General features: G+C 42.7%; 1 protein-coding gene across 2 annotated transcripts in view; it reads left to right on the plus strand.

The window, feature by feature from the left end:
• The window catches only part of DGKQ (diacylglycerol kinase theta), a 121,574-nt gene that overhangs the window by 5,157 nt on the left and 104,186 nt on the right, over nucleotides 1-12,231 (plus strand). For both annotated transcript variants that reach the window (XR_002328019.2, XM_021005405.1), the window contains exon 2: nucleotides 11,087-11,166. Coding sequence is in view for 1 of the 2 variants with exons in the window: in XM_021005405.1 (XP_020861064.1) it covers nucleotides 11,087-11,166 (80 nt within the window). In the remaining variant the exon portion in view is untranslated. The remainder of the gene's footprint in view (nucleotides 1-11,086; nucleotides 11,167-12,231) is intronic.

A 12,231-nucleotide genomic window follows, 5' to 3' on the forward strand; every position in this document is an offset into this window, starting at 1 on the left:
GATTATGCTGGGAGCCAGGCAAGCCGGGGATGGAACTCTTGGAGGGAGAAGCTGTCTAGAAACAGCTCAGAGTTGGGCCCTTCAGGCTGCCCCAGTGGGGATGAGGCCAAGTGCAGGCAGGAGGTGGGCTTTGGGCCTAGAAGACAGCTGTCTGTGAATCCTTGAGTATGCACTCTGCTTTACTCCAGTAAAGGAATCCCGACATTGTTGGTTTCAGCCATTGTCACTGAAGAGCTTTCCTGCCTTCAGCTCCCTGGCAGCCGGAGGGAAATCAAGGGGTCTGCCTTGTACCTCATCGGTAATGGAGTGAATGTTTTTGAAGAGGGCCTTGTGCTTGGTGCCGGGATACTGAGAGGAGTGAAACCGGGACCCTCCCCCAGAGGGGATTTGTGGTCCTGGAGAGGAAACAGGATATACACACAAAAGGTACTTGAGAGGCTGGTAGAGTGACTTAGAGTCTGGACGCTTAGGGCCCGAGTCCCAGCTCTGACCCTTAATAGCTGTGGGAATGTGGGCAAGACACTGAACCTCTCAGTTTCCTCAGTTCCTCAGTTTCCTGTTCTATAAAATGGGGATAATAATGCTTTTGGTTCCTGCCTCGGAAGGATAAACACCTTAACCCATTAGCACAATAGGGGCTGCTATTATCTTGGAGAAGTATTTATGACCCCAGTAATGTCAAATATAAAGTGGCTCAGTGGTTTTAGGTGATCTGAATGTCAAAAAAGCTTCCTTAATCTTTATTTGCCAAACTGGCAAATTTTCAGCCTGCCTTCCCTATTACAAATGCAGAGGCATCTGATTTAAATCAGGATGGGGGGAAGGAGCACTGTGAGAAAATGCAGAAAGCAGGATAGGTGTTCTGTCCATTTTACTGATGAGGAAACCAAAGCCTAGGTGGGGAAGTGAGTAACTCACAGTCACACAGCTAGCTAGTGCCCCTTGCGTATTTAAGCCCCTGATGTCAATGGCTATTTCCCGACTCTTATTCATAGGAATCCACTTCTATAAACAACTAACTTCTATTACTTATGGCAGCCTAGAGAGGGTTACCTTATCTTCCCCCCCTCCCCAGCCCCCTGCAAAGATTAGTTATACAGTTAACGTTGTACATGCTGGTTGCCCAGCCCAGAGCTAGCATCCATGGGGGGTACAAAGGATGAGAAGGCACAGACCCTGTCCTTAAGGAGCTGATTGCCTTGTTGGCAAAATGCCCTCAGATACTTCGAGAGATTGACTGGTCCCCATGGTGGCATAGAGAGCCCACAGGCACTCAAAAACTTCTAACCATCAGGCAGCATTCATAGAGCAAGTGAAGTGATTGACCCAGTATGCCGTGAGTGCCCCAGTCAGAGCCCATCTGAAGTACTGTCTTCAGTGCTGGGCACCATGTTTGGGGCAGGCCACTGCCCACGCCAGAGGAGGGCAGTTAGAATGGGCAGGGATTGCAGTAAATGTGGGGATCGTGTCAGAGGTCCTGGAGTAGAGAAGACTTGGGGGGAACACAAGGGATTGTCATGGGGAAGGAGGGATTTCACCTGCTTTGCTTGGCCCCAGAAAGCAGAACTAGGAAAAAGGCATAGAAGAAGGGGTGTGTGTGTGGGGGGGGGAAATCAGCATTTTGGCTCAACATCAAGAAGAAATTCCTAACAGTGATCACTGTCCAACAGTCAAGTGTCAGGGTTGGAAGGGGTCTTAGAGACCATTGGGTCAGGGCTTTTCACTTTCCTATGTCTTACCAGCAGTTTGGGGAAGCCTATGTTCAGAATCATATTTTTAAATGCACAAAATAAAATGCATAGGGTTACCAAGGAAACCAATTATACTGAAACAAACTTCTTTTTTAAAAAAAGTAAAGAACCCTGATCTAGTCCAACCTCATCATGTTGCAGATGGGGAAACTGAGGTCTCAAGTAGGGGAAGTGACTTGAGTAAAGATCAGATGTGAGTGGTGCAGTCAGAACTAGAGTCCAGATTTCATGACTCCTCATCTGCGTTATTTAAGAGACAGGGACTGGGAAGGGATGGATATTCCATCCCATCCCCCACTCCCAGTCCCAGCCACTTATGAAATATTGAGAATTGTAACACTTGTAACAGTTTGCTTTGGCTTTTGTAACATTTATTCTTCAGACAAAGGGTTTACAGCCATCCTTCGCCTTGGGCCAGATGTTTGCCAGTCACAGCAATAACAGTCCCTCCCATGTATATAGAGCTTTACCATTTATAAAGCTGTTTTCTATGCATTATCTCATTTGATTCTCACAGTAACCCCATGAAGGAGGCAGAGTAAGGGCTTGCTCTCCCCATTTCGTTGAACAGCAAACTTAAGGCCAGAGATTGTAATGCTTTAGTGGTAGAGTTAGGACCAGCTTTCCTGCCCCAGCACAGAGCTGCTTTCTGTTACAGTGGGGCCATATTTTTCTTTATCTCTGTTCTTGTTGCTTCTGTTAATGGGCAGTATAGATGAAGACACCTTTGCAGTCTCCTCAAGAGCAGCCACTCCCTGCAGACTGACTTTTCAGGAAGTGAGTCCTGGCTCTGACCAGAAAAGTAGGAAGAAATGTTCCCCACCTCTTCCCTCCTCCTCTTTCTCACCTGCCAGGGAAGCAGGAAAGTCACCCCGAGAGGTGTACGAGTTAAAAAGGTCACCCAGAGGAGCATTTGTAGGAATCTCTGCCAGGCTAGGGCAGCAGCTTTGAGAGGGGGGCCAAGCCAGGAGCCAGCTCTCTTTAGGAAGTCTGAGCCCACACAGCCCTGGGATCATTTCGGCTCCTATTGTTTTCAGGGTGCTATGGATAAAAAGACAAGAAACAACAGTTCTCACCCGCAAAGAGATTAGGATCTATTAGGCTATGGCTTCTTAACTTGGGGTCCATAAACTCATTTTGAAAAAATCTATTGGTAACTGAACTTCGGTAGAATTGGTTTCCTTTAGCATTATTCATGCATTTAAAACATGATTCTGAGAAAGGCTCCATAAGTGGCACCAGACTGCCAGAGGGATCCATCAAACAAAAAACAGATTGAGAAGCCTGGGACTAGGGGAAGAAATATGACACATACACGCATAAGTGTATAGGGAGATTTCAAGAGGAAGAGGTCATTTTTATCTGTGGGAGGGGGAAGGATGAGGAAGGTTTAAAATTTATTGATTTGGGTGAACCCCTCCCCCCCACGTATGCTGACCATGGATCACATCCTGGCCACAGCCCCTTGCCATCCCTGGCATCTTATACTCTTGGACACAAAGATCCAGGAAGATTTGGGGAGCTAGTACCCTAAATCAGGACTTGGGCCTCCAAATTTAGTGTGCTTTCCGCTCCCGCCATACATATCTGTGCCCCTGAAACCCTCTGAAAACACGGAACGCAAGATGGAGACCAATTCAGAGACAACTGAGGCAGTTTCTTGATGGCTGGTGCTTCGATGATAAGATTATGGCCCTAACTTGTATACTTAAAAAGAATTTCTTCCCAAATGACATTCTTTGGGAATGAAATGTACTAGAAGTGTCTGACCAGTCTCTTTTCCAAAGGCTTCTCCTTTCTGGGAGTGATGTATGTGTGTCCACGTGGCATGGTGGAGTGGGAGGAAGAGGTGACGAGGGAGGACCTTAGTGAGAGGTAGAGGAGTATGAAGCCTGAGCCTTGCCTTACAAAAGCTGCTGTTCTGGGGACAACCCCAACCCCATCTGCATCCACATCCTCAGCTTTGGAGGTGGGTGAGGTTCTGGGACTGCCTCTGGGAAACCTGTTCTTCCAGTCCAGGATTTGACACTGTAGAAAGATTGCTTAGTAACTGTGGTCGAAGGAGGGATTGTAAACTAGCTGAGTGGGAGGATTAATTGCTAGGTTGTCTCTGTGGAAGTACAAGGAACAAAAAAATCAAAGGGGAAAGAAGATGGTTCCCTTATAAAACTCCAGGCTGGTGGCAAAACCAGTCTGGGGAATGTTTATACTTTTAGAAAGTCAGGTGGCTGACATGGGGTTAGCCTTGAAGGTAGATGGTCCCAAGAGGATGTCACACTAGAAGTGTGAGTAAGTCAGACCCAGCCTAGTTGGGGAGGGCTGTGCCTGCTGAGTAATACAAGTCCCTCCACCCCGCACCCCCCGCAACCATTCATTCAATGCTTTGAAGGTCTCCAAGGCCTTTGCTGCCCTTCATTTCTCTGTCTTCAGCTTCATACCACTGCCCCTGTGAGGCAGGTGAGGGCAAGGAGCATTCTTCCCATTTGGCAGATGGGAAAACCGAGGCCCAGAGAGGGTTGGCTTTAGGAAAGGCCTAGAGGTTTGCCCACAAGGTTACACACAACAGTTCTTAGCAGAGCCTGGGCTAGAATTTATTTGTTTATTTATTATTGGTTTTTAAATTTATTTTGATTTATCAACAATCACTTCCATATGCTTTTGAGTTGAAAATTTTTCTCCCCCTTCCTCCCCCCCCAAGACGGTGCACAATCCGATATAGGCTTTGCATTTACATTCCTATTAAACATATTTTCACATTAGTGAAGTTGTAAGTAAAAATTAAAACCAATAGGAGGAACCATCAGAAAGATGAAACAAAACACAACAGAAGGTAAAAATAAGTGATAGCGATTCGACTTCCATAGTTCTTTCTTGGGATGTGGACAGCATTTTCCATCCCAAGGCCTCTGGAGATGTCTTAGATCCTTGTAATGCTGAGAAGGGTTCAGTTTAACAATATTAGTCATCGTATAATGTGGCTATTATTGTGTACAAAGTCCTCTTGGTTCTGCTTACTTCACTCAGCATCAGACCATATAAGTCTTTCCAGGTTTTTCTGAAGTCAGCCTGTTCATCATTTCATATAGCACAATAGTATTCCATTACATTGGCTAGAATTTAGATGTAGACTTCTAGACCTGAGCTTTTGGGTTGATGTAGAGCAGAGGGCATGGCTATTCTGGGGAGAATCTGGAAGTGTAGATAGGTGAGAGCATTCCCTTCTTCTGTTTAACTGTCTGCAGAAAGTGGTTTTTCCCATCCCAGCAGCAAGTTGGAGATAAAGTTTTCTTGCCACTCTTATAAAGTCATAGACTCGGGGCAGTTAGGTGGCACAGTGGATAGAGCACTGGCTCTGAAGTCAGGAGGACCTGAGTTCAAATCCAGCCTCAGACCAAACACTTGACACTTCCTAGCAGTGTGACCCTGGGCAAGTCACTTAACCCCATTACCTAAAAAAAACCAAACAAAAAAAATAAAGTCATAGACTCATAGATAATAGAGTTGGAAGGGACTCTTGGAGGTCATCTACTCCAAGCCTTTTACAGAACAATCAACAGACTTGCCCAAGAGTAAGGTCATAGGCAGCAAATACCAAAGCCAGGATTTGAACCTAAGTCCTCTGGCCCCCCAAATGAGCATACCTTCCATCATATCTCATTTTTTTTTTTTGCCATTGCATCCCTGGAAGTTAGCACAGGAACTAGGACATAGTAGCTGCTGAATAAATGTTTGTGGAATTGAGTTGTGGCATGGCAGTGACCCAAGACTCTAAAAGGTCATGCCCAATGTAGCAAAAGCCCTGGCATGGCCAGTCAAGTTGGAAGGCTTTGAGTGTGGGCCCGGTTCATGCATGTCATTTATCTGTCCCTCAAGGAGAGGCTCACAACCTTTGGCTTGGCCAACCAGGCTGGAGTGAGGAGGAGGAGGAGGAGAAGTAGCAGCAGCAATAGTAGTAGAGTAGTGACAAAGGGGGAGACCCACATCATGTAAATCAGGGATCCTTGAAGGGTAATACTCAATTATAATTTATTTGGAACTTACTCTTAAGAAAGAACTAAGCCGCATAGCTTACATTTGTAACTTTTTTTTTTAAAGACTCACAGGTAGCTATATTAGTTTATCAGAGACTCCTGTGTTAATATCCAGCTTCTTTCAGTGCAAGGCACTGTTTCCTCCCATTATATTTCTTTGTCCAGTCACTCTGTATATTTGTTCCTTTAAACTATCTTTTATATCTTTAAAAAAAAATCATCCCCCCACCCCACATATTTACTTCTTCCACATCCCCTTGAGCCTTCCTTTGTAATTAAGGATAAAAAAAAAAAGACAACAGGGTAAAAAAAATAATTCAGCAAAACTAACCGGTGGCTGAAATCCTGCTGCAGTATGTGCTGTGCTCCGCACCTGTAGTCTCTCACCTCTGCCAGTGAGGGAGGGGAGGTACTAGCTCATATCATCTTCCTTCATCTTGAATTATTTCGTACAAATCTTTCCATAATTTAATCCAGCAAACATTCTTTAATGCCTGCTTTGTGCAAGACCTGTGCCAGGCTCTGGAAATGCAAAGGCAAAATGGAGGCAGTCCCCTGCTCTCATGGGGAGGCCCAGATAGTTCACTGAGGGCAGGAGGGAGGGACAGAGGTAATTGGAGAGGTTTCCTGCAGGAAGTGATGTTAGAGTTGACTCTGAAAGCAAGATGGGGATGAGATAGGAAGTGCTGTGGAAGCATGTGGGATGACTTGGGTAAAAACCCGGAGTCAGGAGAATGCGTGTTCAGGGAACAGCCAGCAGGCCATTCTGGCTGGAATGCAGAGTTCATGAACAGGAATGATGTGAAATCAATCTGGCATGGTAGGTGGGAGCCAGATTGTGGAAGGCTTTAAATGTCAGGCTGTGGAGCTTGTTTTTTGTAATACTAGAGGCAATATATTTATTTATTTCATAGTTTTCTTTCTTTCTTTCTTTCTTTCTTTCTTTCTTTCTTTCTTTCTTTCTTTCTTTCTTTCTTTCTTTCTTTCTTTCTTTTTAAAACAGCAATAGCGAGAGGCGGTGTAACACAGCAAATAGAAAGAGGCAATCTCAAAATCAGGAAGACCTGGATGTAAGGTCTACCTTTGATAAACGTACTGGTTGTGTGACCCTGGGCAAATCACTTAACCATTGCTTGCCTCAATTTCCTCATCTGTAAGATGGAGATAATTATAGCACCCATAACCCATGATATTGTGAGGATGAAGTGAGATAATATTTGTAAAGTACATTTCAAAACTTAAAAGCACTAGATAAATTCTATTACTACTACTACTACTACTACTACTACTACTACAGGGGCAGCTAGGTGACACATTGGATAGTACACAGGCCGTGGAGTCAGGAGGAACTGAGTTCAAATCCAGTCTCTGACACTTGACACGTACTGGCTGTGTGACCCTGGGCAAGTCACTTAACCCCATTGCCTAGCCAAAAAACAATAACAACAACTACTACTACTACTACTACTACTACTACTACTACCACCGCCACCACCACCACCACCACTACTACCACTACTACTACACCTACATCTCTCATCCTCTGTTTCCTCATTTGTAATAGGAGGGTAGATAATAGCAGCTACCTTGTAGGGTTGATCTAAGATAATATTTGTTAAAGAGTCTTTGCAAATGTTAGTCGTTGTTATTACTGTAGTCCATAAAATTGCTATATCACAATTTGTTCAGTCATTCCCTTGTTTCCAGTTTCTCACTAGTACAGATACACTGAGGAACTCTTATTAATTGTGGGCTTCATGTAGTATCATAGGCTTATTGATTTAGAAACCTTAGAGAAAGTCCTGTCAAATGCCCTTATTTTACAGATGGGGAAACTGAGGCTTAGAGAAATTAAGTGACATGCCCAGGGTCAAAGAAATAATGTCAGAGGCTGGATTGGAACCTATATTCTCCCAACTCCAGAGTCAGTGCTCTCTCTGTAGAAGTTCAGTTACTCTCTAGGTCATAGCCTTTCTGTAATTTTGCAGATAAATATTGAGGTGGTATCTCAGAGTTTGCCACTTTCTGATAACCGTATAACTAGTAAACATGAGAGTCAACATTTGAATCCAACATTTCTTGACTTCTAGTTCTGCACTGGATTCACTAAGTCGTCATTACAAACAAATACATGCTGCCTTATTAGAAGTAATAATAATAATAATGTTCAAAATATCTTTGAAAAGGTAGTATTTTCTCTTTTTAGTTATGACATTCTTTGGATACACGTAATATAATGGGATTATTAGTTTAAAAGGCACAGTTGGATTTGTTTGTTTGTTTCTTTTATATGCTGTCAAATTGTTCTCCAAAAAGGTTCCATTGGCTTGAAATTCCACCAGCAATGCCCAAGGGAACCTGTTGCCATAGGTTTCTACCAGTATTTAAGTTTTATAGTTTTTGTTTATTTTTTCCATTGTGATGGATTTAAGGTATTAGGATAATGGGATTGAGAGCTTTATCAGAATTTGTCCATAATATGGTTCAATACCCCACCCATCCTCCTGCCACCACTCCATTTTTACGGAGGGGAAAACTGAGTCCCAGAGAAACACAAGTAATTTGTTTCAAGGTCACCCAGTAAGTCAGACTCAGGATTCAAACCTGAGTCTTTAGAATTCAAATCCAGTACTCTTTCCATAATATCCCACGATTTATCTCTCGGGAATGTTCTCAGAGTTGTTGTTGTTTTTTCCAGAGTTGTTTTAATATGCATTTATTTCATTATGAAGGGCATTGGCCATTTTCCTAAGTGATCATTTGTAATTTGTATTTCCTCTTTTGTAAATTGACTGTTCTTATCCTTTGACCACTTATCTATTGGCGACTGGGTGTTTCACTTGAATAATATATTGAATTATATCAATTCCTTATACATATTTCCATCTGTCCTATTTTCCACAAAGGTTTTTCCCCAAGCTGATTTTTTTCTTTTTAACTTGGTCATACTGGGCTGGGTTATTATTTATTTATTTTTGGTTGTTTTTGTTCTACAGATTTTTAAAGCATTATGTAACCAAAGCCATCTACCTCATTTACTATAATTTCTTCTGTTCGTTCATTGTCCTTGGTTTTTTGCTTATTTCCCAAATGCTCCTGCTTAGCTCAGCCATCCCCAGTAGAATAATGAATTGCTCAAAGGGATGCATATTTTTCTGTTTGAAGGTTTTGATTGAAATTTAGACTCAGTTCCCGAAGGCTGATCAGTTTAGCAGGGCTGGGGGTGGGGGGCTGGGCCCGCGAGTGTGTGTGTGTGGGGGGGGGGTAATCGAAGGAAATGCCAGATTTCTGTTAGAGGTCATTGCAACTAAAGATGTAATTTTTGTTTTCCCCACCTAAATTTATGGCCCCCCCTCAAATCTATCCATGGCCCACACTGGGGTTAAGAATGTGGTTAAGAAAGAACCATTAGTGTCATGAGAAAAGCCTTGAATTTAGGGTCAGGACACCTGGATCGAAATCCTTGCTCTGATACTTATTAGCTTGTATGTCCTTGGCCAAAGAACTTTCCCTCTCTGAACCTCAGTTTGTCCATCTGTAAAATGGGGATTGTAATTCCGTCACTGTCTACCTCAGTTATTTTTGCTGTCATCAGTTCAGTGTCCTACCCAGTGCCAGAAGTCCTTCAGCCTCCCTGATCAGCTTCTATTTGAATATCCATCATGATCAGGAGCTCCCAAAGGGAGCCCCCTTCCACTGTTAAACAGCTTCCTTGTTAGAAGGAAACTAGCCTCTTTGGAAATTCCACCTGCTGGTTTGTTTTGTTTTGTTTTGTTTTTTACTCTCCCCTAAGGTCCTACTCTGCTTCCTTATCATGGCCTGGAAGTGACCCAGGGTTCTTCAAGGCTGTGCCAATTTCGGCAGGTCCTACTGGGCTGGAAAGGCTTCGAGTATATGAGTAGCAAAAGGCTTTGCTCTCCAAGGATTGGCCTAATGAGGATCATCTCTAGGTTGACAGTAGGGTGATGAATTTTTTATCCTAGCATTTTTCAAAGACCATTTGCTGAATTGTAGAGAGAGGAGGGAGTAAAAATAAATCTACTTCTTTACTTCAAACCCTAGTGACATTGGAATTCTGTCATTTTTCTTTTTTTTTTTTTAACCAATCTGGTAGGACTGAAGTGGTAACTCAGAATTTTTTTTTCCCCCACTTAGTAATATTTTATTTTTTCCAATTACATGTAAAGATAGTGTTCAGCATTCACTTTTACAAGATTTTGAGTTCCACATTTTTCCTCCCTCCCCTCCTCCCCAAGATGGCATGCAATCTGATATAGGTTATACATGAACAATCATGTTAAATGTATTTCCACATTAGTCATGTTGTGAAAGAAAAGAGAACCATGAGAAAGGAAAAACAAAACCAAAAAAAGAGTAAATAATATGCTTCGATCTACATTCAGACTCCGTAGTTCTTTCTCTGGATGTGGATGGCATTTTCCATCGTGAGTCTTTTGGAGTTGTCTTGGATCCTTGCATTGCTAAGAGTTAAGTATATCAAAGTTGATCATCATACAATGTGGCTGTTACTGTGTACAATGTTCTCTTTCTGCTTACTTCACTCAGCATCAGTTCATGTAAGTCCAGGTTTTTCAGAACTGTTTAATTTGGAATTCTGCAGTGGTTAAAACTTACAGAAGCAAATAGTCATGAGGTTAGGGGCTCTCAAGAGGCATGCGTGAGGCTTCAGCCTTTCTCTGCCAGCTTCCCAGTGCTCACTCTCTCTTGCTCCTTGTTCTCAGTGGCTTTGGAAATGCTGATGATGCTAATGGCAAGGAGCCAAACATCTTGCTGCAGGGGACTGGCCATGGTGGCCTGTTCCTACTTGGGAAGGGACTCATGTTGTTGCTGTGGCTCTGATGAGTTTATCTGATTCCTGGGAACTTGGATTTAGCATGTAGGGCCCCCATTCACTGTTCCTGAAAGGCTGAGAGTAGTTGTGCTGCTTTGACCAGAGCAGCATAAATCTGAGTCCCATGCTGTGTGCTACAGTGAAAAGAACTGCCTGTGGGGTGAGGTTCCAGGTTCAAGTTCTGGTTCTGACATTTCTTAGCTGTATGATCCCAGGTGAGTCTCTGGGCCTCATTTTCTTCCTTTGTTACGTAGGGATTATAATACTTGAAATACCTACCCTGTAGAGTTGTTGTAAGGAAGAAATACCCTTTGTAAACCTTAAAGCAGAATAGAAGTAGGGAATATTATCTTCCAGTATCTCTGCCTCTGGCCTTCCTGTATCCTCCAGTTCCCATTATTGCATCTTTCTCAAGACATTATTGAGTCTGAAAAGGTTTCTTGTTTCCACAGTCTGCAACTTTATGTCTCATGAAAAATGCTTGAAACACGTGAAGATCCCATGTGCCTGTATTGCTCCGAGCCTGGTCAGGGTGAGTAGAGAGACCCACTTTCCCAAGTTTGCTACCTATACGTGGGTGGGGTTAATTTTTTCTTTTTGTGGTGATGATGAAATCATTGGTTATTCTAATAACTTTTACTTTGCTAAATATGTGTATATACATGTGTATGTGTATGTATATATCTATATCTATATATCTTTATTATACTACAAGCTTAAATCCAAGTATCATTGGGCCAGAATACTTTTGGGGTCTGAGTGCCAGTTCATCATGGTGCCTAGAAATTTCATCATGATACCTTGTATTCATTTATTATTGAATTATTATTATTGAATAATTGTTTTCAATTATTGTTGAAGTCAAATAAAACTTGAATTTCGGTCTTAAATTTTGTTAATAGGTTTCTAATTGGGCGTTGATGGGTCTGTATTGGCTCATGCTTCTCCTGGGTTTGGGGGTGGGGGAATGGAAGGGGAAGTGTCCCATTCAGAAGAACTGGGTGGCACTGTATGTCTTTCTTTCCATTTCTCAGTCGTGGTCCTATCAGAAGGTCTAGAAGGGAATTAAGAGCACTATGGGCCCTTTGGCAGTCTGGTAAAAACTCATGCCCCCTTTCTCAATCATGTTTTTAGATACATAAAATACATGGGATTACAAAGGGAACTAATTATATTGAAATGCCATTGAAATATATAGATAATATGAAAAAAAATTGAAACAAACTTTTTTTGAAAAGTTCACAGATTCCTAGGTTAAGAACTCCTGATTAGTTTCACAATAAGGAGCTGAAGAAGAAAAGTGACTTATCCAAGGTCTATTTAGTTATTTAATAGCAAGAGTGGAACTAGAGCTCATGTCTCTGGAAGGCTCATCCAGATCACACGGTATCTCAGAGCTGGGAGGTACCCTCAAGGGTACCCCAGTGTTCTACATTCCTGACCAGTGGTTATCCAGACCCCCCCAGTGACTGCGAAATCATAGCCTTCTGGACAGCTCCAAACTTAGAACAGAGCCTAAATTAGTTTCTTGGCAACTTGCTCCCTTGACTTCTCATTCTGTTTGTTCTGTTGCTGACTCAGGGACAGAGAGGCCACC

Source organism: Phascolarctos cinereus, unplaced genomic scaffold, assembly GCF_003287225.1.
Source record: "Phascolarctos cinereus isolate Bilbo 61053 unplaced genomic scaffold, phaCin_HiC Scaffold_9;HRSCAF=440, whole genome shotgun sequence".
NCBI classification, from domain to species: Eukaryota; Metazoa; Chordata; class Mammalia; order Diprotodontia; family Phascolarctidae; genus Phascolarctos; species Phascolarctos cinereus.